The sequence below is a fragment of the Punica granatum genome, chromosome 7, assembly GCF_007655135.1.
Source record: "Punica granatum isolate Tunisia-2019 chromosome 7, ASM765513v2, whole genome shotgun sequence".
Taxonomy (NCBI): Eukaryota; Viridiplantae; Streptophyta; class Magnoliopsida; order Myrtales; family Lythraceae; genus Punica; species Punica granatum.
The window spans coordinates 23,900,654-23,928,291 of record NC_045133.1 but is presented as its reverse complement, the minus strand read 5'-3'; the positions used below and the strand labels follow the sequence as shown (position 1 = coordinate 23,928,291).

At 39.0% G+C, this 27,638-nt stretch overlaps 4 protein-coding genes and 1 long non-coding RNA gene across 6 annotated transcripts; all 5 read right to left on the bottom strand.

Moving 5' to 3' along the window:
- Positions 1–585: 585 nt before the first annotated feature.
- Positions 586–2,910, bottom strand: LOC116215145. Its single transcript, XR_004158420.1, has 3 exons — positions 2,724–2,910; positions 2,557–2,648; positions 586–2,084 (listed from the first exon to the last, which is right to left on the bottom strand). It is a non-coding gene; the product is annotated as an uncharacterized LOC116215145 (long non-coding RNA).
- An 8,570-nt stretch (positions 2,911–11,480) lies between these two features.
- LOC116215485 (U-box domain-containing protein 4-like) lies at positions 11,481–14,172 on the bottom strand. Of its 2 annotated transcripts, none has more exons than XM_031551209.1 (2): positions 12,959–14,165; positions 11,481–11,749 (listed from the first exon to the last, which is right to left on the bottom strand). In XM_031551209.1, exons 1-2 carry the CDS (start codon positions 13,973–13,975, stop codon positions 11,672–11,674), a joined length of 1,095 nt encoding a protein of 364 aa, XP_031407069.1. In that variant the 5' UTR covers positions 13,976–14,165; the 3' UTR covers positions 11,481–11,671. The 2 variants fall into 2 exon arrangements, with proteins under 2 accessions (XP_031407069.1, XP_031407070.1); XM_031551210.1 differs by lacking the exon at positions 11,481–11,749 and adding an exon at positions 12,286–12,816 and having other exon boundaries at positions 12,959–14,172.
- A 4,284-nt stretch (positions 14,173–18,456) lies between these two features.
- Positions 18,457–19,762, bottom strand: LOC116213829 (F-box/kelch-repeat protein At5g43190). The gene is made up of 2 exons (XM_031548910.1): positions 19,621–19,762; positions 18,457–19,525 (listed from the first exon to the last, which is right to left on the bottom strand). Exon 2 carries the CDS (start codon positions 19,349–19,351, stop codon positions 18,644–18,646), a length of 708 nt encoding a protein of 235 aa, XP_031404770.1. The 5' UTR covers positions 19,352–19,525; positions 19,621–19,762; the 3' UTR covers positions 18,457–18,643.
- LOC116213827 (WD repeat-containing protein ATCSA-1-like) lies at positions 19,644–24,026 on the bottom strand. The gene is made up of 10 exons (XM_031548908.1): positions 23,663–24,026; positions 22,932–23,192; positions 22,658–22,817; positions 21,844–22,019; positions 21,247–21,490; positions 20,948–21,102; positions 20,724–20,813; positions 20,540–20,605; positions 20,272–20,353; positions 19,644–19,781 (listed from the first exon to the last, which is right to left on the bottom strand). The coding sequence occupies exons 1-9, from the start codon at positions 23,810–23,812 to the stop codon at positions 20,312–20,314; spliced, it is 1,344 nt and encodes a 447-aa protein (XP_031404768.1). The 5' UTR covers positions 23,813–24,026; the 3' UTR covers positions 19,644–19,781; positions 20,272–20,311.
- Positions 24,027–26,402: 2,376 nt separating this feature from the next.
- On the bottom strand, positions 26,403–27,638 carry LOC116213828. Its single transcript, XM_031548909.1, has one exon. It carries the CDS (start codon positions 27,560–27,562, stop codon positions 26,765–26,767), a length of 798 nt encoding a protein of 265 aa, XP_031404769.1. The 5' UTR covers positions 27,563–27,638; the 3' UTR covers positions 26,403–26,764.

Below are 27,638 nucleotides of genomic sequence, written 5' to 3'. Positions count from 1 at the left end.
CTCTGAGCAAAGTGGCAGCAGAGAGCTGAGGCCCATAGCGCTCGAATATGTCGATAGGGCTCAAAGCTGGCAGTTCAGGCAATCAATTTATCAAGCTCGAGGCTGTAGAGCCCATCGCGTTGAGCTGTAAGCCTAACATCAGGTTCTGTCTGATTTTCGGAGGCTCGATGAAAAGTAGTACTTATTAGATCGAAGTATAACTTAAGAACGTCTTTTGATATATGACAATGGTTGCCATGTATAATATATATTTAGGATGGTGTTTGGTTTCTTCATGGGCTTCTTCAGTTTGGCATATCAAACCCAGCATGGCGCTCCAGCTCTATGAGCCATGAATGAACCTAAACACTACTAATTAGTGGTTAGTTTTTAATTAGAGGTTTTCTTAAATTGTATATCCCGATTTTATTTTAACAAATTGATTGAACTTTTATATTAGATATATATATATATATATATGTATATAATTGTTTTTGGATGAAAGGTTTTATATTAGATATATTGCTGGTTGTAGGTGGACTTTAGAGAAATATGTAAAATGAACTATATATATATATATATTTATCTCTAATTGATTAGCTCTTACATACAAAATCAAATCGTATGCGGCATCCCCAAGATTCCACCACCTAGTTCTTAGTTTTTCAAATAAAAAATCAGAATAATTAATGCTAATGAAACCCACCCACTAGTTCATCTTTCAACTATATATATCGTAAAATGGTGCTTGCTACAGCATGAGAACAATAACACCGACCAGAACGGTGGAAGTACCATGCACGTTCTGCTCTTCTGGAACTATTTCATGGTCATTAGAAATGAAGGGACAACAGCTTTTCTTTGCTATGCATGACAACAGCAGCCCTGCCTATTGGTAGAGCTCTCGATCGAGCCCATGAGTGTATCCTCGAGTGGCTGGTAAGTCCACCCCAGCTTCTTCAGCCTCTTGGAGCTCAGCTTTCACAAAAATTGTTTTAGCCCAAAATCATACTCTCCAATGAAGCAGACTCGGAGAACCTATAGGCCAGATGAACGAATTACTTATTTGTTGTGCCAAAAGAAAACAAGCTTTTCGAGTAATGTGAAATCAGGATAGATACTACGGTCTCCGTGGTCTCTATTATGGAGCTTTTCCGCCAAATCTCGCATCGTGATAGAATGCGCAATGCATATTACGGAGCTTCTCTGCCTTGGATTTTTCACATGCTAAAATTACAGCCTCAGCAACATCTCGCATATCGACTTGTGTAACAGAGCTTGTTGAGAACTGATTCCTCAATGCCTAACTTACACCGTAATTTACCAGTCCATTACTGAGCCAAACCACCATCCCTCTCATATAGATACTTTGCAAGGGAAAAAGAACCCGGATTGATATGTCAGTTTCAATGCTTACATAGATTAAATTGCGCAGGTGACCCAAGACAGGATTACAATGAAGGATATATAGTAAAAGGTGGAGCATTTATAATCTAAAGAAGTGCTTGTATCAGGGGATCTCCCCCAATAATCATGCCTTAATCACAATGTATAAGAAACTGAAAGAATTTCGATAACTTTTCATCTCATCAATACATGCATAACCATTTCTATGAGCTGATATATGTACCTTTGACGAACTTCGCATTCAATGTCGGCGGCAGAACATGCCCTACTGTAAGGCCGGGACAGGCTGCCACTACTACAAACCCGTTTTCTCTCATGTAGTCAAAAGCGGCACTTTCTGTTTCAGTCTTCGAAAAACAATATAAACCAGTTCTGTTGGAACACAAAAAGATAAAGCAAGGGGAAACTGAAGTAACGCCACACTTAAGAATAGTCGAAATTCTGTATCGACAGCTTTCCTATTCAGTGCAAAGTATTAAGTAAATTTCATCAAAATGCTGGGGAAAATGCCCTTAAAGCTAAAAGGTAATGAATCAAGACACTGGGCATCCAGTGAATCAAGAAATATCTTTGCAGCTGCGTTCTTCCATGTCAGTAACAAATCCTCTTTTGTCTCCGCCACTCCCATGGTGGAATGGGCGATGGGGTTATCCTTAGCCCACAGACCGATACTCCTTTCCTTTGCCACTTTCTTCCCACTGAAAGTTTATATACGCTCTTCATTATTGTAAATATTTTGATATCAACAAAAGCTCACTTAGAATAATTAACCTGGACAAGGCTAGCACGGCTGTCATGATATTTGTAGTGCCAAGGCATTCCATTCCTTAGAAGAATTTCTTGTTATAATTTTACAATAAATGGTAACCGATTAATAAAAAAAAAAGTTGAATTTAAAACCTCAAACAAAGATGTACCTGAAGAAAAATCTCATAATGAAAAGAGAATGTAGTGCAGTAGCGCACGCCTCGCATGTTGACCTAGAAATTGCATGTTGGATATCTAGTGGGACTACTCGTGTCTCTTTATTAGTTATTTAGGATTTATCTTTCATTGTATAAGGCTTTGAGTTCCTTTGTAATCGGAAAGAAAAAATGCCTTCATGTTATACATCATCCACCCCACGTCCGTATTTGTCCTTGTCATAGGTAGTGACAGTCAATGGTCTACCTTGCACTAATCTTCTAGGCCATTCTTGGGCAAGAATCTTCTGAGGCCATTCTTCGACTCTTGCGCATATTCTTGATCAAGCTCAGGTGCATCTATTCCATGTGTGACTTGCTTAAATGGTAAGTTCTGGAGTCTTGAATCACAATGCATAAAAAGGGAGATTTTACCTCATAACAGCTATGATTTGGAAATGGAGAATCTCCGCAATGGGATGAGAATCTCATTGGCACTGAATCGAGGAATCAGGATGAGAATCTCCGCATCGGGATTGGAAGACCATGGTAAGCTGATAAAAACTTCAATATCAGCTCTTTTATGTCCCTTCGATGTCTTGAAGATGAATCAAGAGGTCTGTTTCGGTGTTTTAGGTTGATTTTTTTTTCCACTCCTGCAGTAGCTTTGTATACCAAAGCGCTTTTGCTTTGGTTGAAGAAATCACATGCTGGCTTAGGTCTCTAGGAACCTAAACCATCGAAATCATCACAGGATGAACGCTTATGGACAGATAAGAAAGTAAACGATGCCAATCAATCTAATTAATTAGATTATTTGTTAGGGAATAATATCTTTAAATTAATAATAGATGAAAGGAAGTAAATGTAGCAAACATATCTAATCAATTGGTCCTTGTTAGGGAATACTATTTTTAATAGAAAGGAAGCAAATGGAGCCAACTAATTTCTAACTAAACTAACCGACCCGCACATATGTGTGGGCTAGACTAGAATGGCTATGATAATCAATAAGGTTACTATTATAACTCTATAAAGATGATCTTTATCTTTATTATTATTTATATTAAACATTCTTGTTGACAACTATTATATATTACCGTTATATATTAAACATTCTTGTTGACAAAAAATTCAAGATCATCATATAGAAAATAAAATCTTCTAAAAAAGTTTCAAAAATATTCCGTTATCTCTATATCGTATCAAAAAGATACTCATTTTATTTTTAAAATCAATAAATTTATGATTTTTAAATTAAATATTTTGTAATCAATAATATCTTATGCAAAAATATAAAAATATTCTTTATCTTGATAATCTAAAAAGGTATCGTTAATTTTTCTTTTTGAAAAAATAGTTTTTGAAAAAAATATTATAAAAATTTTAAAAAAAGAAAAACGAGAAAATCAGATTTTAAAATACTATATCTTTTAAAGATTAAAACAAACCATTTTTATTAAAAATTAAATATAAAAATATAAAATTTTTGGAAAATTCAAGAAAATTTCATTAATAAACCAAATGATTCTTTGATTGTCTGATCGGATCCACTGCAGTTTCGTTGTTGAAATGTACATATATAGAGACATGTATATATACAAATTTATATAATATATATGACTACATATACATATATATAGATGTATATATATAATATCTAAAATACCTTTATCTTATAACCGAGAAAGGTAAATATATTATTGTAGTTATTTATAAGGGTTAAAAAACTCAGAAATCCGAGAAAATTTCATTCACAAATGAAGCGTTCTAAGGCTATTTGGCGAGGCCCACCTCGTCCTTGCTTTCACGGATAACAATTTGAAATGAAACAAATATGAAATGAAACTCTAATTAAAAATTTAAAAGAAAAATTTCTTCAAGAATCAAAAGTGAAACAAAAATAATAAAATAAACAACATTCACGTTTAGTAATACACGAACTTACTTTATGAGACCTTGCTTAGAGGGGTAGCCTTTCTAAAAATGAAACTTACATTACCAATCTTGAGAAAGAATATGAGAAAAAAAGATAAAAATTAGAGAAAAGATAAAAAAAAAATTACGATAAAAATGAGAGAAAAATCAAAGGATAAATTTAATCAACTCACTTGAATCTAGAGATAGATATGCGTTTTGAGGCATTTAGGGATGAACATACGTTTTGAGAGCTCGCGTCTAGTTATAAACGTATTGTTTGAGAAATGAATATATATGTGTATGATAATTTATATTTATAACTATTATACAAAATCTATATAAAATATAATCTGATTTATTTTCATTTATTGGTGAACAAATTTGATTTATTTTTAAAAAAATATATTATATATCTATAAAATATTGTCTAATATATTTTTGAAAAATAAATATCTATAAAATATATAATTTATATGTATTTTTTCTTCATATATATATTGATCGTTGTCCATGTAACCACTTACTAATACATTTATATTATGTATACATATATACTTATTTTTAGGTTAATATTGATGTAATGAAATAATAATCTTTGTTTTAAAATATTCAAGATTCTTAAATAATATCTATATATAATAAAATCTTATCATTTATTTTAGATACATTATGTTATATAATTATAAAAATTAAATCGGCCAAAATTAAATCAGAATGAACATCAAGCAAATCAACAGAGCATCTCCCTAATTCCCACTATGATCGAGACCATTTTCACTGCCCCTTGCCTGCCTCCCATCTCCGACCGATGTGACTAGCTCCGATGTCGACGTCGAGCAATTCATCAGTATCCTCACAGTGTGCCCCTTCTTGCTGAAATTTTTTGTCAGGGAGTAACTGACATAATAGCACATCTAAGTCCTTTATTCGAAGCGACTTACATAATCACTAAAGTGATAATCCAATTGATGACGGATTTCGTCTTCCAAATGGAAGGTTAAAAGGTCGAAACTCGACTTAAATACGAAGGCGTTTGCGTTAATATACCATTGTCTTCTATCATATGGAAGCTGTTCCGATCCACTGTACACTTTGGCGGGGTCATGATGACCTAGGTGGGCTATGTCTCATCGAATCATTTATCAATTCAGGCGAATGGAACATTTCATAGCAGCTGTAGAGTTCCTGTGGTCTCTAGAATACTCCATTTAATTCAGCGAAAAAAAGAAGCAACTTACATAATTGTAGAGTTGCAACTGTAGCATCAATCAACTGATGTCTCGTTTCGATCAAGTGGTCTGCAAGTTCTTTTCCAGTTTCAACAATAATGTACAAGTTGGAGTCAAGCTGTCAATGATACGGGTGAGCGCCCGAATCCCATAGAAAATGGTTTTGAAAACTTCCCGACTCCCCCGCTAACCCAAAACTTCCTGACTCCCCCCACTTCGCCCCCGTCTCTCTCTCCCAGGCCAATTTGGCTTATCGGAAAACTAAACATCAAAAACCCTCACGAACGAACCCTTACGTTCCAATTCCACGATCCCAACGGAATCATTGAACGGAGACGATATCTTGCTCTATCGCCATCGTGATTCGGTATGGAAACGATATGAATCTAGTTAATTTACTCTTGAGTGCGACTGACTATTGTTGAACAGATATGTGGTCAATAACATAAAACGTAAAAGTATGAGTGATGAATCTTCATTTTACAAAAATGTGAACACATATACGGTCTAAATTTTATCTATTAAAATCTAACGACTCAAATAAAAATAGTCACGACGATTGTTTTTTCAGTCAACCCTAATAGCATTTCTCCTAAAATATTAAGTACAATTATATTTACACACCTCTTCTTGAAACTAGTCGGGGCTTCTTTTACGAGTTGGATTAATTGAAAGAGGAACTCTTATAACATCATTATTATGAGATGTAATTTTACAAGGAAATCTACGTTCCGTTAATTCTATATAAGCGTTGTATTTAAAATTAAAGAATTATGTAAAACACTGAATATTAGTTTTATCTCGATAATTTCTCTGTCTTACATATTTATCTTATGTATTATTTCAAGTACAATTATTGCCACAAAGTACGATTGCACTATTAGCTATTTAATTATACATATGTAGGTTTAGCAAATTTTGAAATAAAGTTATGACACTATTCTTAGAATGTTTTTCATAGCGTGTCCATAAACTTTATTTAATCTCAATTATTTGCATTGTACCGTTACATCTATTAGCTATAACGAGACATGCATGCACTGAATGTGTAGGATTTTTAAAAATAATAAAGCCAATGATATCATTTCGATAAAAATATCAATTTATGAAATAATGAGATGGGTCCCTCTAGTAGGAACTCCACCCACCAATCGTTTTCTTTCTTACTTTTTATTTTAATGGAAAAATTATTATGCTATTGAAAAAGATAAGAAAGAAAGATTGCGACTTCTTGACAGTAGGGAGGGAAGATTATAGGATAGTTCCTTTACATCATAGATGTAGCTATCATATAGACATATAGTCAATATTAACAAATTCAGTGCATTTTAATTATTATAATATAACTTCTTCCTTTTTTTTTCTTTTGGACAACAAGGGGTTGAGTCTAATAGAAATTAAAAAAATTACAAATTACTTTTTATAGCTTAAGCATGGAAAGTGAGTTTTCTGAGATACATAAATACAAAAGGTTTTGTCCAAATTATACTACAACACTATTAATTATCTATATTTAAAATAAACCATCTCATGTGTTGTTTATCTTTTTTTTCCTCCTTAACTGAAATGCTTCTTTTCGTTTAAATATATATGTATGTATGTATTTTTCTAGATAATTGCTTTTCTATTCATTCAATAATATAGAAAATTGAAGCCATATCTGAAATTAGAAAAATAAATATTCCATTGGAGCACAAAAATCAAGAATCTTTTTCTTAATGAAATTATAAAATGTCTTCAGTATATTAAATAAAACTATTTTCATGTTCATACATTAATTTATCTCTGACCACGAAATGTTTCCATGATAGGATTAGAACTATTAGTGAAATCTTTCTCATCTACAAATAGTATACGCTAATCTAATGGGAGCGGGGTAGTGCATCCTTGACCAATTGTGATGTGTTGGCCTCACAATTACATTTACTTAATCAAATATCTCAATGATATTTCACCTTTTACGTACAAGTGACATCGACATGAAAACTACTTTAATGCGCCATTTTACACTAAAGATTTGCATGCAAGACCGACAAGGAGTAGGAAGAAGTGAAAAAGTGCATCTGCTGATCACAATTTAACCTAAAGGCTCCAACAAATTTCAATATGGTAAGTGCGATAAATATATACACAGGGGAATCCAGAGACTGATAATGAACGATTCAAGCTTGACACAGTCTAATGCCCGGTTAGTTGCTACTAGAAATGGAAAAGGCCGGACATGAACTCGTTCAGTTGAAACACACAGCAGTCGAGCTATATAGATAGGATTCACGATTATGCTTGATGCTTCTGAGCTGGATCGAGTAAGTCAAGTTAAAGTTGACAGGAGCTCAGAATAACTAGACCTCTGCATTCCTGAGAGCAGACTCAAGCTTCTCCTTAGTTCCAACATCATTGTGCATATATATGGACACTAATTTGAAAATTTTACGTCACAAAATTTTAGCCGGGCCATGCACTCGAGTTTTAGACGAGCCAAGGTAAAGCTAGCCTGCCCTCAATGGGATTTCTTGAATGCGTTTCATATGGTATGAATTTGAGGCTGATGGCTCGATCTTTAAATGTGGGACTCAATCCAACTCAAATCTATCAAAGTTGAGCTTTCATGAATCTACTTGTCGAGGTTAATATACGGTCAGATACTTGGCTGAGCTTTGAGTTTGCGGGGCCCCCTACCGCAGGAGCATGTGGGCCCGATGCTCACGTAGTTGCAAACTTGCAATCACCCTGAGAGAAGCCTCCACGGTTTCGACGAACTAAAATAATGGCAAAATTTCCCAGCTGGAAAAACTTTGCAGTAGAAGACAGAAACGTGTGTTTGACTTTGCACAGAATCTCATGGCACGACGGACAGTCAAAGCCCGCAGCGGTGTGTTTATCATTCCCCCCCTCCTTTTTTGCCCCTTTTTTATCCTTCCTTTTTGTTTCTTATCAGTAACTTCCCACGACAATACAAAGCCTGGTGAATTCTTGCGTGTTGACTTTCCCAATCGGTCCAGATGGGCTTTTACTTTCCCGATCCGAAGGGTAAGTTGGTCGCGGGATGAACCGACAGCACGAAATTGGTCCATCACAAATCTACTCAATGGAGATTGAGTCTTACTATGTGCATCGAACCCAATACGTGAGGTACCATAACTCGTTTACGTGAATCGACCGAGATGAGTGTTATGATTGCTCGAAGCGTATCATAACATCATGGATCAATATGCCATGGCGCGGTGAAAAAAGTTCCTGCTTCTTTCACTATTTAAAAAACAAGCAAATCACCATTAAAAGACTTTATCTTTTGTAATATATGGATATGTTTAGTAAAGAAAAACAGATAAAAGAATCCACTTAGATTTGGTCTCCTACCATGCTCCATTAATTTAACTCAATTCTCAAGTTCTTGTTCTATTCAACTAGGACCTTATCAACGCGTCATACATGTGCAATGCTAGTGCTTGTAGTGCCTTTTTTTAAAAAAAAAATTTTCAAAGAACTACACGGAGAAAAGCATGATCTCCCCTATGAAAAAAGGTCTGAAGCAGTGATTTATACTTTCTCTTTGTAAATTAATTTACAGGTTCGATTCTTCTTAGTAAGATTTATATCCGTCCTTTACATCTTTTGTTTTCATTTACTAGGTGTTTCGCCTTTTTTTTTTTGGGTACGAATCTCCTTCCAGCACACGTGTGTGGCAAATTGCTTACGTGTTAGGTACTAGGTGTGCCAAGGCACAGTCCCAAGGAGTTGTGGTGGCGAAAACCACCAGCCGACCTCACAGTGCTAGAGGTCCGTAGGTCTAGATGGCGGCTGTGTTTCGAGGTTGAGCGGGTCAAATGGGTGATGATAATGTCAATCGGATGATTACAGCAGCTCGATGATTTAGCCACTTAGATTCTTCTTAACGAGTGCATGCGACCTATTATTTTGACGGATGGAACGCCTTGAAAGCCGGTTCGAAGAGTGGCTAATCACGGTCCAAGATGGCCCTTGAGTAGCGTGGCCTTAGCTATGGATAGCCGTGACGGATGAGCTGAAAGTCGAAACCTTTGCTCGGTAATTTTCTTGACCCAGAAGTCAAGACGATAATAGCCGATGGATCGACGGTAGGGTGACCCTAGAAGGTTGGTTGAGTTTGCTCTGGAAAGCGAGTTTAATACATGGCATGTAAAGGCGCTGAAAAATAGATATTGAAGATGTGGTGCGATAAGTAGAGATAGAAAAGATAAGTGCATGTTTAATTGATGTGCCGAAGGAAGAATAACAATATATGAGCTCGATTTAAATAAGCTAGACACAAGTGTGCCGCCCAAGAAATCGAAATCGAAAACAATCTAGAAAAATGGACAACTAACTAAACCCTAGGACTGGAAAATATTTTTCACTTATTTAGATATCTAATAGCCTAACATAGAGATTAATTAACAAAAATAAGACTTAGCAATTGTGGAAGATGCCACCATTATTTCCTCTCCTTTCCATGGACGTCTATTGCCTTGGATACATGGGTGTCTTCCAAATATAGGAGATTCTCTTGCAACATATATAATGTATCTTGCATGGAAAGGAAAAGCATGATCATCTTGAGCTGTTTATGCAAGTAAACTTCCCAAATATAAACTCCATAGAATATTCTCTTCCAATTGAAGCTACATCTAGGTTCTTCTATGTCTTGGACAAGGAAACAAACCCAATGATCTCCTTCTTTGCATCACTGCCAGTCTCATAGTCGTCGGGTCGAAACTTGACACGAAGTCGGGTCTAGTAGAGTCTCGAACTTCAATTTTAGGCTGCTCCTGATGGGTCTCATGGATTTTAATCGGTCCATTACACGTGAAGGTCCAACTAACCACGACGTGCGGAAACTGCCGTAAACAGTAGGCTAATTGACCTCCTCCGTCACCGAAAAGAAGAAAAAAGGGGAAATCTAGTGGGGCCAGACACGAGAGGGAAAGGCTCCAATATATAGTTGATGGAGGTATTTTGAAAATGTCAACCTAACAAACTATAAGCCACTAGTGGAAGACCTTCCCCTTTTACCTGTTCATACCGAAAACAGGAAAAAGGGGAACAAGAGGGAAAAAAAGAGAAATCAGAAATCGAAGTTTTCAATTATGGTGAGTTGTTTTAAATGGTTCGGTACTTGTTTTCCTTGAGTAAGGTCTCGAGTTTAACTCTATGAATAGAGAAAATTCATACTAGGAGGATTTTACTCCTTAATGGGCCGATCTGACTCAATTGGATTAGTCGGAGCTTAATTGAGTTTCCAGATATTAAGATGCACATCGAAAAAGAAACCGACATTTTCACTATTAAAATTAACCATTGCACAATCGACTTGTGGACATATATATTTACGAAAACAGAAAAAGAAAAATAAAAAAACAGATTGGGAATGATTAGATTTAGATTAAGTAATGAAGCATCTAACTAGAGCTTCAGCATCACCAACAAACTGATCCTTCGAGATTATGCTTTTGGTTGCTTGTCCAATTTTGTTGATCATTTTTATATTTCGGGTGCAAGTAGCATTTCCTTGTCCTAGGCTTTCTTCTTGCCATTAACAAAACCCCATAATAAACAGTACATTAATTATGTGACATCAGAAAAAGTATTTATTGTAATCAAGTTGTTCAAAATTACTTATGAACTTGTTTTCGTGTTATCTTTACCCTTTTCATTAATTCATCTTCTAAGTAGACGTGGCATAGTTTAGCTTATAATAGGTGCGGACTTAAAATTGCATTCAGGAAAGCTGAATGGTTGGATGAAGTTCCCGATATCATCAGAAACCTATAGGAATTTCGGAAACTTGACTGGAACATACTGTATTTCAATCCTTTGGTGCTAACATCAAAACGATCTTCATTATCCGATCGATCATGATTCGGCACTTTTTAAGGTAGAATCAAATTGATGACATCTATCGGTTTATTTTACGCTTGCCTGTATGTGTATTGGGACTGGGAATTCAATAGGATGCTGTATAATCAATGTTGCAGCTATCTCGCGATGATTAATATATTCGATGATAAAAAAATTGAAGATTGTATGCACTCAACAAACACTCAGACGAGGAGAAAATCATCATTGATCGTCTGTTAAAAACGGGGCACAACAAATTAGTCATCATCACAATCATTCTGCACACATATTTACATTTCCTTTTTGCCTTTTGTTTTTCGATATTTTTCCGATCGAGCTGTATCTTTCTCTTCTTGATGAGATTAGCTTCGGAGGGACCTATGACAGTGCTTCGGATCCTCTGGCAGCACCGTCGTTGGACCTTGTTTGCCGAAGCAGTTCTATTAATTTCTCTGCCTGCGAACATACAAATCGTACGTCTCATGCATATCAGTAAAACTGATGATTTCTCTAACCTTTGGGTTTCTCCACATCCAATTATAATTAAACAGTCACAAAAATCATATCAATGGTGGGACCATTTTTAGAAATTAAATAAAAATATACATGAAATAAAATATTATCATGCTTGCTTATTGTTTGGCTGGCTCAATAAGATATATAAAGAGGCAGGGACAGTTTGAGCAAGTAAACCCCGGAAAAACTATCATTAAAATAAATAACATGCAAACACGACAAAAAAAAAATGTCAATTCCTAAGAGCATAATTTTGCAGCAGCCAATAGGAAAATTATCCTCTTTCCACCAATTTACAAAATAAAAAATTAATTAGAACAAATTAAGCACTAAGCAGCGATACTTAATATATAAAATCTGGACATATTTTTCCAGATAAGATCACGATAACCTTAAACCTTCTTTTTTTTCAAACCAAGTAGTTTGTTTTAATAAGTTTTGAATTTGCATGCGATAAATAATAATTATTTTACTGATAACACAATTTGCAATTGTATTATAACTCGTGACTGATCAGATATTTTTAGCCCGATGAAATTTGAATTTGCAATTGTAGTAACTCAGTTTCCACTAGGTATGATGAGAAAAGGAAAAGTGAAAAATGAAAATAAAGGAAAACCCGAATCCAAGTCACTCGGACTGCTTTTTAAGAAGACAGATTCCACCAAAAAACTGACGTGGCAACACACGGCAGCTCTCCCTCTCCCATCTACGACAGCACCAGCGACCACTAAGACAACATTTTTATTTTCAGAAATGCCCTCCACGTCAGCTGCCCTATGACCCACCACCGACCAATCAGCTCACTCGAACGGCACTCCCTTTGCAATGCAATTGCAGTCGGAAGTTTCCACGACTTTATTCTTGCTGACAGTCCGTATCGAACTATTATCGTTTCCATTGGAACGACTTCAAAAAATTCTAAGGAAGTAAGTAAGGAAGTCGTATCATTATTATTTGAATCGACTTAAAGGTGCTTATTTGTGCTCTTATTTTTGCAATTCACCCTGTCAAATAATTCTAACAAATATCAGTGATGGATGACACTGTCAGAAAGACTTTCCGAAAACACAATTTTTTCTGAAGAATTCGTCGTGATATATCTGATCAAATACATAATAACATGAAAAATGGATACAAACTTGTTACCTTTTGCTTGGCGCGGCTTGTGCTGGTTTGTGATAGGGCCACGAGGGGTGGGATTGCGCCTTCCCGGGACACCATAGTACGGTACACGACGCTGTCCTCGCACAGCTGCAGCAGTATCGCGACCGAGATTTCCTTCTGCCGCCGGGAGCCGACCTCCACAATCTCCACCAGCACGGGAACGCCGCCCTCCTCCACAACGGCCGCCCTGGCCTCCTCCAACCCCGTGACCAGCAAGTGGGCCACAAATGCGGCCTTGTCCACCATGCTCGAATCGAGGTCTGCCATCAGCTCCACCAGCGGCCGCATCAACCCGGCCTGCACTGCCCTGACCTTATTCTCCCTAAGCGAGCAGAGCGAGTAGAGGGCTGTGGCTGCGTCCTTCTTCCCCCGTGCCCCGCCGCACTCGAGCAGGCCCACCAGTGGAGGTATTGCCCCAGACCGCCCGATGACCGCCTTGTTTTCCTCTAACTGGGACAGCCGGAACAAGGCGCAGGCGGCGTTCTCCTTGGAGGTTGGCGTCCCGACCTTGAGGGCCCGGACCAGCGGCTTTACAGCACCGGAGGCGGCGATCGCCTCCTTGTTCTCGTCGCAGAGGGACAGGTTGAGGATAGCGGTGACTCCATCTTCCTGGAGCAGGGGATCGGAGGAAGACGAGATGATCGAGACGAGGGGCTTGATCGCGCCGGCCTGGGCGATCCTGAGGCGGTTGTCAGCCTTGTTCTTGGCGAGGAGGCGAATTTCCATAGCGGCCAACCGCTGCTCTTCAATGGAACAAGACCCGAGGTCGGAAACAAGCTGGCTGATGAAGCTGTCATCTGCTCTGTCGGAGGTGCAGGCCACAAGCAGCCGCCGCCGGGCCTGGGGAGAAGCTGAGGCGAACTCGCCGGAGCGGTCGCTGTTGCATTCGCTGAAGGCGGACGAGTGGGAGGAGGGGTCGTCGCTCAAATCGCAGAAGCCAGCCCTCGGCCCTCCCCCACCCTGCAGATGAGCTACGTCCGCCGGATTCTCAGTCTCCATGGCCGTCTTCTCTACAAGCTCTGCATCAATCAACTGATACTATATACAATCCCTGGAGTACGAGAGGGATTACGGTTCGTGTCGGATAATCCGGAAAGATTACGTCGGGCCACCGGACACGAAAGCAGAGGACTGAGCGGTCTGAGGAGGGTGAGGTGGAGGGCAGAAGAACGATGGCAAAAGATTATAAAGAGCTTGGCCAAGAAAACTTTTTCCAAGAGCAATTAATTATTTCTATGAAAATTAATTAATTCCTCGTTGGAACCACAAGTTAATTTCTAATCTATTATCCACTAATAAAAGTGTTGATTGATTGGTAAGCAACTCACCCCGTAAGGAAGAGAATATAAGTTTGAATATCGAAAAACGCACTTATTAGGAGGGAGAATAACCTTTAATGTTGGATCTCTCGACTGAATTAGTTAGATCCCATTGGACTTTAGATATCAGAATACACACTGAAAAAAAAAATCTAATCTATTATCTGAGACTAACTTTCAATTAGAAATGGGTTTAATCCTAGTGGAATATTATAATAAGCCTGTAGTTACTTTTTAAGGTAAAAAAATACATTAATCAATATACGAATATATTCATTCGTGCAAGTCCAGTGCAGGCTAAAGAAACACCTGGACAGAGGGAAGGAACGCCATGGGAGGGAGGCAGGAGCCGACATGTGAACGCAGAGGGGTGACCAGACCCATTCATGTTCAAGCGTGCACGTACCAAGGCTGAGCCTCCTTTCAAGTTGTCCGTGCTGTACTCCCGGTGTACCGTGAACCCAAGGTGGGTACCCTGCTCTCTTGAAGATGCTCCTGCATTGTGCGCCGGGTGCAGAGAGTATTTCAATTCTTTGGTCTCCTTAAACGCGTGCGGAGAAGGTTCTGTGCCCGATGGGAAGCGTTGACTGGCCCTTTTTTAGTCTTTTCAAAAATCTGACGATCTTAATCAGCTGCCGCTGGTTAATTAAGGAAAAATAATAATAATCTACTGCTAATGCTCGATTGCCGTTTTTGCAACAGGAGAGAAGAAAGTTGAAGTTGTGGTGTCCCATCGATGGTAACTTTTCACGATGATCCCATTCATCATGTGTGTTAAAATTGATACCGGTGAATTTCTTGATACGTACAATGGATTGAGAGGTAAAATGATACGTGCTGGTAAGGAGTACGTGATGGCGACGGATGGTCCGTACCAACTCAACGCGGTTCCTCCAGCGACTAGACGACCACGTCGATGAGTAGTATAATGAGACTTCAGTTGGTGAGGTTAATTGCACAACACTTTATGCCTTTAGTCAATTTACTTGCAAATAAGGGATTGTAGTTTAAGCAAGGAATATACATATTGTAATGCCAAGTGACGGCAAAATTTGACCTTGAGAATGCATAAATGATAGAGCAAAGCCGGTAGACAAGCCATACAAGTCAAAGTTTCATTTGTTTATAAGTTTCTTAAAATATGTCGAAGTGCTAGATATCTCGGCAAAAATCTAAGTACTCGAACCTAAACAGAACCTTACCTTAGTAAAGTCCATTTGAGAGTAAATAATCTTGCGGAGGATATATTTCCGACACGATTTCTCTATGTTGAATGCAACGATCATCAACGTATGGGAGTTTTAACATTTGAAATCTGGTTCTTTAGTATGATTTCTTTTGGATTCAGGTTTAACTGGGCCAAAACCACAAACTGCAAGCCCAAACTCATCATACTGAATTTTTTCGGTGCGTATCTTAACATCTGGAAGCCCAACGGAGCTCGACTAATCTAGTTCGAGCCGAGTCGACCCACTAAGGGGATAAAGTTCTCATAATATGAATTTTATCCATCCACAATACTCGAATATAAACCTTACTAAAGGAAAACAAGTGTCGAATCGCTTGAACCAACCTACGTTGGTTCATCCTATTGCATTTTGCTTGAAGAAAAGAACGACAAACAAAATTCGCTCTAACTGTGATTACATGGTCCAAAGGAACTTAATATAAGCGTCAAAGATATAGAGGAGTATAGACCTGGTCCGTCGTGAGCTGAAATTACTTGAGTAAGTAACATTAATTTCTTTGTATGTTATAATCCGATTGGTGCTTCCTTATGTCATATAACAAGATAAAATCACTGAAAAATATTCTCCATTTATAAACTTAATAGAACTGCTCAAATAAGAGATACATAAACCCAAACAAATGATACTAAAAAAAATAACTGCTTAATTTACCCATTAAAATTTTATTCGACGAATTAGTTATTTCCTAACTACCAAATCCATATCTCTGATAATAACTATTGCCCACTTAGCCATCACAATTTGCAACATGTAAGAGAGTTATATGTTAAAGCCTAGACATGAGGATCCCCGAGTTATTAAATTACAGTGTATCACAATGACTTTGAGTTCGGGTGACCTCGATTAATTAGGTAGGCTGGTCCTTACATGAGTGTGGTACTTAATTATGTCGATAATCGGTGCCCGGTACCCTAAGTTGCCTTGGCATGAGGTCATTTGGTCCCCAGGACATGTAACTCGAATATCATTTGCCTGTTGGCTGCTCTCTATTGAACAATTAGCTAACAAAACCGTGTTTCTGTTTGACAGATTAATATTGGAAGCAGCAGCCTATGAAATTTCCAACCGCTGCCCTATCGCCCATATTTTGTCAATAATTGTAAGTCTTTTGAATCGAGGGGGATAAATTCAAATACCAGGAGTTGGACTTAGAGCATGATTTCCGCTCCAAGAGGAAGAAAATTGGGAATAGTGATCCATCAATCCTCTAAAAATTTTTACGGGATGGATCCATTTCCAATTTAAAACTCGAGCTAATGGGAAGTAAAATTCAAATTTATATATACCCTAGGATGTTTTGTTTCCTGACCGGTGTAGGAACCGGGACTCGTCTCTCAATGCATGTCTTCACGTAAAAAAGTGAAATTATTTCTTCATTTGCTTACGCGTGTCACATGCACTTAAATGTCCGTCCTCAACTACTAGTTATGAGTCGAGTTTACACATCCGTGCTGAAAGCCCGAAACTCATACCACAAGGTGGGCTTCCTTTGGGCCAGGGGTGAGAGGCGTGTCTTTTCGTGCTCAGACTAATTGACAACCATGATGCGACTTCCTCTTCCGTACAGGATGAACTGATCATGAGTTCCACATTCAAGTCTGGCATGGTGCAAGCGATCAGTACCCCGCTCTAATATCATGTGAGAATTTTTCCTACGTGTGTACGGGATTCGACCTATCTCCAATCCCAGAACTAGAATTAATATGTATGGAAGCCCAAGTCATTTATATATATATTCTTGGATATTTTGCTTCTAGGCCCGTTTGTCTCTCAAACACCCGATGTTCCTGGCTTCCACTGGCCTACATGTATCACGTCCATTTGAACATTTATGATCTATAGATGGATGAGTTCTATGCTAACAAAAATGATCACCAAGCCGAATGAATTTTTCTCTGTCGCCGGCACTATGATCACGACAATTTCTCCATCAAAATTAAACAAGTAAAATGGGGTAAAGTTCATTCGAGCGACAGAAGAGAGAATTGATATAATTTATCACGTAGTATCATATTACAAGTTCGAAACGCTGTCCCATCACAATGATTATTTTCGCGCAATAACACTGTGAACTTATCCAAATTCTCGCTCGCCTGCGGGGTTTATCTCAAAACTCACACTGTTCATAGAATCGAGCTGAGCCAACATGATGAGGAAGTCTCCTTGTGCTTAGTTACAGCAAAAGACTGATGTAAGATTCTTCTTCTGAAATTCATAACAGCAATCACTGGTTCCGTCTCTCCCTAGGCTCCTTCCGCGATGAAAATAACGGGTTATGGCTCACCACCGAACGGGTTAATTAGTAACGCTAGGCTCCCCACGACCCACGACAGCTGAGGGATACGTCGCGATTTTCTCAGAATGATATACAAAGATAATGGCCACAAACAATTATAGTATCGGGTGGGTGACAGTGCCAGGAAAGGAAATATAGGCTGATTGACTGACAAACGGAGGGAGAAAAAGCCACTGGCGTCAATTATTAACTGATAGGGACAGATAAGAAATGGATTCTAAATTTTTGAACCTTTCTAAAGGTTCTAGACGCCCCCAAAATTGGGATTTAACGACCCCAAGTGCAGACTCTTAAGAAAAGAAAATTGAGGCGTAATTATTCTCAGTCATATCTGCTAAATCTGATTTAATTTGGTGGAGATGGTTGGCCAAATCTTTTGGTTTGTGGATAAAGAAATCGAAAACCGCGGGAACAAGATACGCGAGAAACGAAAGCGCAAAACGTGCAGTGAAACTTGCACCGGAAATAGTAAGAGCACAGGCTTAGCGTCACTACACTTATCCACCAAGCCTGGCTGCATTGCAGCCAGTTCCACAGTCGCGCAGAAGGTTTGACAGGGTATGACGGGGACCGGAGCTGGGGACATCGAATGTTTGCTTAAATTTTCAAGAAACCTTAGACAGAACGGGACACAGTTTAGCATTTCAATAACGAATTCCAGAGAACTGTTTCTAAAATCTCCATATATAACTAGAAATTTACATATGGTACATCCGCAATGCTCATCGAGAAAGAGCAATTATTTCTATGGACCAGGAGAAATATAGATGCCTCAAGAAGAAACCAAAAGACGGACTGTAACTCAGACGACAGCAGAAAACTCAGGGAGAAAAGAGAACCACCTAAACCCGCAGCTCCATTTCTCCGGCAGGGATGGGCACTTTGGGAGCCAATGCCAGGTCCTCCTCCTGACCTTATAGTACAGAATCTCAGGCCATGTGTAGCAGCAGATGCAGATCATTCCTTGGTGCCAGAAACAGTAAACGTGCTCGTAGTTGTGATAACAGACAGACATGAACTTCCTGCACATCAGCTCGGGCAAGCTCTCGACCTCGACCCACCTCTTCCTCTTGCCTTCGCCACTCAGCTCCCACAGCTTCATCGCCCTGGAGATGCCATTAGTCCCTATCCCACCCACCAAATACAGCTTCCTCTCTCCGTCGTTGGCGAGCCTCGTAAAGGTGATGTTCTGGGGCAGATCGGAGACCTGAGGCTCCAGCTTCCCGCTCTCTGGGTCGAGGCAGACAATTGAGGATGGGCCACGGTTTGACACGGTGAAGTAGAGGGAACCATCGAAGTAGACACCTTCCTGGTAGGAGCTATCGCTCAGGATGAAATCAGGGCTGTCAAACCGGAACCGCCTCCACGAGTGGAATCTCGAGTCATAAAGGAAGGCAGTAGCATTGGAGGTGATGAATATCTTGTAGCCGAGCGGGGCGGAAACGAAGGTGAGGTGCTCAAAGGAAAAGGGGAATGTGGGGAAGTCGATCTTCCTCAAGGACTTGGTCATGAAATTGCAGACGACGAAGGATGACGAGCTCGGAAGGGAGAGGCAGAAGAGGCCATTGGAGGTGGACACGAGTGTAGATGTTCTTGAAGGGCTTGGGAGCAACTGCAAGGGAGAGAGCGAGGAACCGCACCAAATCCCGTGGATAGAGTCGTACAGAGCGAACCTCTCATTGTACTGAGGGTGGGACAGGAGGAGGAATGAAGACAACGACGAGGGGGAGTGACTGGATATGAAGGATGGGGAGTAGATGAGGGAGTCAAAGTGCTTACAGGTCGATCGGAGGTTCAAGAAGGTCTTGAGAGGCAAGAACGAGAGGACGAGCTCGAGGAGTTCCTGAGGTAGCCTGCTCCAGATTCTCGGATCCATAACTCACCCGAGCTTTCGTTGATTAAAAACAAAATATGGATTTGATCCACCACTGGTCTTGCATCTGAAAATTTAGGAAGAACAAGCTCAATTAGTAGCAGACAGAGAGAGAGAGCCGCCCTGCAGTATTGGAATTGGATTATATTATAATCAAGTAGAAAGTTCAAGGAGCTTGACTAAGTTAGGTGGATCCGTTGTTTTATTAGTGGACACAGCAAGCAGTTCATACTACACGCAGTTTAACTATAATATATATTTATTCCAACCCAGCACTCAAGGTCCCAAAGTCAATTCACCACAAAGAAATTTCCTACGAGAGACACGATAAATATCCTATCGTTCATTAATTCAGTTCAAGTTTCGTCATAATGAGAATAAATAAGTATCCGAAAAAGTGGCGGGTTAGTTAATTTTCTCATGGTAGACTAGCCTGCATTTGACTCTTCCAGTAACACAACGTGATAAACATGCTAAATATTGCAAATCAAAGCCAATAAGTCCAGCAAAATAAAATGAAAAATGAAAAATGATTGGACTATCACTGTAGAACTCACCCATTACTTTCACTTAAACATGAGCAGCTGCAACCAAGTATCAGTCGCTCCAGCTATCTCGATCTTGGGCAGTTCCTTCTTCCTGCTCATCCACTCAAACTCAAAAAGATCAGCTTTATTAAGCAACAAGTAGTAATCATGCATTCATCTAATAAGTATAAGCTTTTTGAGCTCAGGTTCAAAAAAGTAAAGCGTACGAAGTGGGCCTTCCGAAGATTCATAACTGCAAATGATGCTAAACTCAGAAAAGCTTTAGTTTTAGTCGTACCATTTCGTGAGAGACAAATGGAGACCACACGAGTATTTGTCTATCATTCCCACCTGTATATAATTCCTGTAACAACAAAGGTCAATTACATCAGTCTTTCTTGGTTAATAGTTCGCAAAGACGGTTTGAATCCCTAGAAACTTTATGAAGCACTCTATCCAAAAAACGGCAGGAAGCATATTACCTGATCATGCGAACTAAACCAGCAACAGTTGACATTTTCAAAGTGGCCACGAAATGTCATAGATGTCTTCCCTGACCAGAAATCAAAGGCCTGTTGATTGCAAAAGGGAGCTCTATTCAGTAAAATTGCTACTCATGAAAAAGGAAGTTCAATAAATCATCCATCTTCTGAGGAAACCATAAGCAAGAAAAGGTAATTAAAGTAAATTAATAATCAAGATATACTTTTACTGCAGTCATGCATGGCACGAACACAAGGTCTGACTCCTGTGATACTGCTAATTGTATGGCCTTGTTAGTCTGAAGGCGGACTGTTTCGAAGTTGACAAGTGTGTTCCAACCTGACTCAACGTCCCATAGTCGTAATCTTGAATCAGAACCTAAAGACAATACCAGAGAGCAATTATTAAAAGATGCAAATAACAGAGTGGAAGACAGTACATTATCAGATCCCCCGAAAAGTATTTTTCATCATAAAATACTAACGCTACAACTACTTCCAATACGTTTGTTAACAATTATACCTGCACTGAGAAGGTACATGCCATCCTCAGTTACTTTTAGCCCAGTAACAGCACCATAATGGGCAGTAGCACGATCCCGACTGGACATCATCCCAGGATGTAATCTCTGTTTGCTCGATGTCTTCCCAAGAATTCTACCCAAAGATGACTTTTTTGTACCATTCCCATTCGGAAATTTTCCCAAAGTTGTACCAGTTTTAGCACTTGTACTTTGGCCTCCCAACGAGGATTTAGATGTCGAAGCCTGTAAGAGGAAATAGGCTGAAGGTCCAACGCACCCAAAAAAGGAAATCAAAAGGATCATACAAAATTTTATTTTTGTATGATAATAAAGAAGGTGGAACATTATTAGACTTTAAAAGTGCAAAATCACTCCTTCAGAAATATCTAAATTACAGGTATCCGGTAGGAGAACATCATTCTCATTTTCTGGTTAAAACACCAAAAAAAAAACAAGTTGATATATGTAGAATTACATTGGAGAACATTTGTTTTCCAATAAAAGCATGAAAGCTTTTTAAGAAGACTATAGGAACTTAAACGCAATATCCTCAAGAAACAAAATAGTTTCCAGCATCAAAAGGAGAGTAAAAACACCTTTGTTGTGGCATGACACAAAATAGGAGGGCGCCTCCCAAGCTGAGAATGAGACTGGTCTAAAACACGGAAGCACCCCGCACGTCTAATGTCCCAGAAACGTATAGCACCATCACAACCACCAGTTACCAGTACCCACTCACTAGAAGCAGACCACTGAGCCGTCATTACACCATCTATCACCGTGAATGCAGACAAATAGATTAACATACTCCATTTATATATCACAAGAAAATTTTTTCTAGACATCACCAGAACTAAGTATGGATGCGGTATTGCTTGTCGAAAATGAGTATCCAAACATACACAAGGAGTGGAACAAAATGAAACAGTGAAAGGAACTTGAAATTAAAATTTTGATGCTACAGAACAGGAGCAGTATGATCAAAAGTGGAAATAAGACAACCTAAATCGTTGAGGGAGAGCATCAGCAGACGGTAAGAAAAGAATAATTTAAGAAGAAAGACATTTAAGGAGGAAAAAAAAGGAAAAAATGGGAACTCAGTTTGATTCCTTATAATTCTAAACCCAGAGATATCTTGGGGCGGCAAGTGCCTGTTAAACTAATTATGAATGAATGCCAATAATGCATGCCACTAAACTCTCAAAAGATTGTACTGCATCAATATCTCAAGAAAACTGCTCAATTGTACAATCAGCAATTTCAGTTAACTGGTTCTGGCTGTATATCTACAGTTGACACTAAAAGTCTATACTTTCCATTAAAGAAACCCGCCACTGATGTCTAAGGATCATCACAAGGCAAAAGTGTTAGAAAAAATAAAATATAAGGATTGTAGGGGAATAAACATACCACGATGACCAGACAAAGTGTGAGCAAAGGCCCCTGAAGCGATATCACATAGGCGAACTTGAACATCTTCAGTTCCCGCAGCTATTAGCATATGAGAAGTTGCCAGGGGAGACATGGCTGTGGTATAAACCTTTCCAGGCATTTTGAAATTCATAACCACCTGAAATAGCAATTTTGACATAAATAAGATGATGATAGTATTAGTTAGATTACAAACTTATTGACCGGGAGGGACGGGAAACATATTGATGGTGGTCAAGGAAAACCTCTTAACCTGAGTACTGTTTGTATCCCAAACTTTGATGAAGTGATCATATGAGCCGGTGATGAACAGTCCTGTGTCAATGGGATACCATATTGCTGTGGACACAGCATACTTATGACCCTGTTCGTGTTGCTTATCGACGACCAAGATAGACTTGTGCTTTGCAATCAGCCCACCCCCTTCATAATCTTGGGGTTGCAGAACATCAAAAACAGCAGTTGACGCATCGGATGCACCAGATAACAAGTATCTGCCCTCTGTCAAATCAATCTGAGTTTACCATCAGACCAGGGAATCTTCCAGAAATTTCGGGCAAATTAACGACTTCGAACCAATCAAATAAATCCCAATACTGAGTTCAAATGCCAAATCAGCTTAGAATTATGAATCAGTTAATTCCCACCCATTTAAATAACGAAAACCGGAATTGCTACACTGTCTATCCCAGTTCAAAAGTCCCATATTCAGCCTTGGCCCTTCTACATAGTCAGGTCAAACTGCGAAAAGCCCGCAACTTGAAAGATGGGTTGGTCACAAAATGTGGATTTGAAGCCTCTGTTCTTCATGGAACTCATAATGTCAGCTCAGGGTGTATGGACCACAGCTGAAGCATGAAGCGGGAAGGCTAAATTTGACTCAAAATTGGAAATTGGCAGAAGGGAAACAACAAGCGGGCGTGCAGCGCGGACAACTAGAAGCTTGACGGAGCAAAGGTGATGTCTTTAGTGAGGGAGAGGTACCTGAAGGGAGTTTACGGAACCTCGGTGGGGGGAGACGATGTCCTTGGTGTTGGAGAGCTGCAAGGAGGCGACGCGGCGGGATTTGAGGCGGTTGGCGAAGCGGTGGGGGCGGATTTTGCCCGATTCTCTGCTCTCGATCTCCTTCCACATCCTCCAAGCATCTTCGTTTTGTCTCGCGCTCTCGCTGTCTCCCCTTCTAGGCGTTTGTATTGATCAGAAGGTGACTGTGGCTCTCTCTGTCGGATTCCTTCTGGGACTTTTCAGAGCTGTTGTTGATTGACGATGGCGGAACGAAGGAAGGCAGGCTGCGGAAGTGGAAAGGCGCTTCCACGTGAGGGGACGAGGAGATGACGAGGATTTTCTTTGAGATAAAATGGATTAGATATTTATTTAAGACCAAAAATTAATTAATATATATTTGATTGAATAAATTTATTTTCACTTATATCCAAGAAAAGAAATTATATATTCGACTTTATTTTCTTTGATATAAACTATGATAGTGATTATTACAAAATTAATTAAATGATTGCTTAAGAATTGATTATAAGTTAGTACATGTAAAAATATGTAGGAGAGTAGGGAAAGATAACAAATATAAAGGTCCAATCTATTTAATCATTCAGTAAAAAATCACTTAATGAAATAAATTATTTTTCTCTTACTAATACTCTCCTCTTATAGATTTTTCATCCTTATCATTTCTCCCATTGTCCTATACAGTTCTTTTTTAGCTAATTAAGTGCCTAATTTTCAAACACTTAATTTATCAAATGCAAACACTTAATGCTTTGGAGTTTATAAGGGTTATAAAAATTAATTTTGGGGAGAAGTCTATTTAAGAGATGAGACGATTACTTGTCGTTGAGTGCGAGATATATAGTTGAGTTGATTTTTAAGTCTGTCGAATTTTTTTTTCTTTTCTAATATTAAAGAAGAGTGTGGGATAGAGCGGAAGAAACGGATAAAAGAAAGATTGATAAGCGCTTAATTAGTTAAGTGAAGAAATGTATATAAAGAAAACAGAATGTACAATATAAAAAAAGTTTTACGAGAGATAAAGAGCATTAATAAATTAAAAATGATTTATTTCATAAAAAGTATCAAAATTTTCTATTTATTTTATTAAGTGATTTTTTGACTTTATAATTAAGTAGTTTAGATTATTATCTGTCATCTTTTCCTCTTTCTTACATTCATTTTCTCCTTAATAAGTGAAGAATGACTTATTTCATAAAGAGCATTAAAATTTTCTACTTATTTTATTAAATTTTTTTCGCTTAATAATTAAGTAGCTTCGATCATTATATGTCATCTTTTCGTCTTTTTTACATTCATTTTCTCTTATAACTAAATTGTAATTAACTTTTAAGTATTCGTTTAGGTAAGTCGAAATAAACACACTCTTAGATAGGGTGTGAACGTCGAGAGAAATGAGGTTCAAATTGATTTCTTTCTTTCTTTTTCTTTTTTTTTTTGGCAATCAATATACTTATGCATTTAATTTAGAAAGTATTTACATTGTTAATACCTTTCTTCAATTTTTCAGAAGTCAATGGGGTCAATTGATATGTCTATGTGGATCCATATCTGGCGAGCAAATCAGAGTTGAAACCTTGGATCGGGACAAAAAGAAAAATGCCCCGATAACGTATACCGGTTGCATGCGACTACAACACTTCGTAATGATGGAACACCTGAGACGAGTAACTGTAAGAATCTCCTCCACCCTCCATGAGAGTGGTTATTTCATGAGAGTTTCTCAAATGTTAAAGGTGAGTTGGTCTAGACAAGAACAAGTTACTCCGATGGGTACTAATAAAACCACTCGATCTCATATTGAAAAGAAATAAGAATGTTGATATCTTTATAAAATTCCTTCAGAAGGTGCCTTTCACAAAAACAGAGAAAAGAAAATCGAGCGAGTTGCATTCGAAGCGAATAATACCTCTATATTTAAAAAAAAAAAAGAAGATAAAATATAAAAAAGATATGAGAGGTGCGTTCAAAATGAACAATATCTTAAACGGTCCTTTCCATGTCGGGAATATTAGGCCTACAGATGAGACGACCTCATGACACTCCAATGGATTCCTGTGTTTTTTTACTCGTCTGCACATATTTCTCAATTTTAACTTACGTTTGAGAATTTTCTTATTGGCGACTTGATTGTAGTACGACCCTTACGTTACGGGTCAAGGATTCTGCCGTGGTCGTGAAGAACGCGTTGCCGCGTTGAAGCCTTCTTTCTGGGTCTACTTCTTTTTTTCTCTTCTTCTTCCTCCTCCTCCGAACAAAGTTGTTTTTTTTTATCCTTTCCAACCAAGTCTCTGTATATTTTTTAAGCTCAAGTTCACATGCAACGAGCTAATCATGGAACTCCCTTCTTCAACTGATTTATGTCATCATAAGCAAGTCGTCCTTCGCTCCAAATATAGAAATCACGACAACAAATAAAAGGATGAACGACTTCTTAATATTAACATGACATGGACGCCGATCCGATGATCTCTGGCAAATTCAAATGAGGAACGGATCGCAGTTATCTATTGTTAGGTGTCAAGGCAAACATGCTCATCATGGCGACCGTATCTAAAAAGAATCGAATCCAAATGATCAAAGTACCACGTCGTGTTTTTCATCGTCTTGGCATTGCTGCTCTTTGTTCTATCTTCTTTACATGATTATGATGCGAACAAATCGGTCACGGAATGAGGGGACAAAAGCTAATCACATCGGCTGACGAATAAAAAATACCTCATAAACAGTTCACGAAATTTATCAGCAGTCCATTTTTAGAACAAACCATTCTCAACAAAACCGCAATGCCGTACAATTGGTACATGACATGGCTGCTCTGTTTCTGTATCCTAGGTGGGTTATTACAATGCCCGGATTACATATCATAATTTACATTGATGATTCATTGATTTCAATGAAATCGACAAAAATGCCAAAAAGGTCACTTAATTTCCAATCCTACTGTTAATATATGAACCGAATGGATTACCTGAAAAAAGGGGGATAAAAAAACTTTACGTGTATCCACAAAATGAACAAAATCTCGAAAGGTTTGGCGGCATTGATCCTACGACATCGTGTTCACCAGCTTCTCTGGTGCCCATGTTGCCTTGGGGACCTGTCCGGTGATCGTTGAGTAATTACAATCCTATTCTCGCTCGATCTTCTGGCGAGCTCTTTCTTCTTCCCCGACTTGGTAGCTTTCTGGCTGCCTGAACTCCCTCCCCTTAACGTGGGGACCATGTACCAACCGATGGATGTGCATAGAATCGCGACGGACCGCCCAAAGAACAGCAAAAATACCAAAATCAGTATTATAGCTGCAGGCATGTAGTAGGAAGGCCTCCTCCACTGGTCTAGATTCAATGATCTCCACGATAAACCTTTCATCTTGTCGCCGGCCTTCTTATTGGTACCTGGTGCTTTAGGTTCACTACTGACTGCCTTCACAGCTGTAGATTGATGCGAATTTTCTGGATGATGGGTCCCGTGCTTGTCCTTGGTCGCCTCATCCCCTCTTGGCGGGCTCCTGGACTGGCTGTCCTTGTCTTTCAGCTTCACAACGATCGGGACGCAGTCATTCGAGCTAGTGTACGCGAACCGGACGAATGAGATGTCACTGCGGTCGTTCTGGGTGTAAATCTCCTTCTTCTTCTCCTCAAGGTCCGCCAGGAGCGCCTCGAACTTGTCCAGGCCCCTTGTGGAGTACGGGTTCTTGTTATGCTTGTTGTGAGTCTTGCAGATGGTGGCCCTCCTCGCAAAGGACCGCCTCGGGGTCGAGGAAGGGCTGGTGGGACCGGCTCCGACAAATCCGAGCTCGTCCTGATCGTCTTCCGAGTGGAAGGTGCCGCAGGTGAATGGACTCAGCATGCTCAACATCTTAGAGATTGGGTTATTGTGATGGATCTTTGGGCGTTTTGATTTTTTTTCAGAGAGGAAGTTGAGAGGGGGAAGG

Bases quoted from the DNA above. Each gene is read 5' to 3' on its own strand.
- LOC116215485 (XM_031551209.1), bottom strand. From the start codon at position 13,975: ATGGAGACTGAGAATCCGGCGGACGTAGCTCATCTGCAGGGTGGGGGA. The intron at 11,750-12,958 runs GTAACAAGTTTG...GTATGTTCGCAG, and splicing joins CAAGCCGCGCCAAGCAAAAG to GCAGAGAAATTAATAGAACT.
- LOC116213829 (XM_031548910.1), bottom strand. From the start codon at position 19,351: ATGACCAAGTCCTTGAGGAAGATCGACTTCCCCACATTCCCCTTTTCC.
- LOC116213827 (XM_031548908.1), bottom strand. From the start codon at position 23,812: ATGTGGAAGGAGATCGAGAGCAGAGAATCGGGCAAAATCCGCCCCCAC. The intron at 20,606-20,723 runs GTAATATGCTTC...TTGTTGTTACAG, and splicing joins GGTTTAGTTCGCATGATCAG to GAATTATATACAGGTGGGAA. The intron at 20,354-20,539 runs GTACGACTAAAA...GTGGATGAGCAG, and splicing joins CATTTGTCTCTCACGAAATG to GAAGAAGGAACTGCCCAAGA.
- LOC116213828 (XM_031548909.1), bottom strand. From the start codon at position 27,562: ATGTTGAGCATGCTGAGTCCATTCACCTGCGGCACCTTCCACTCGGAA.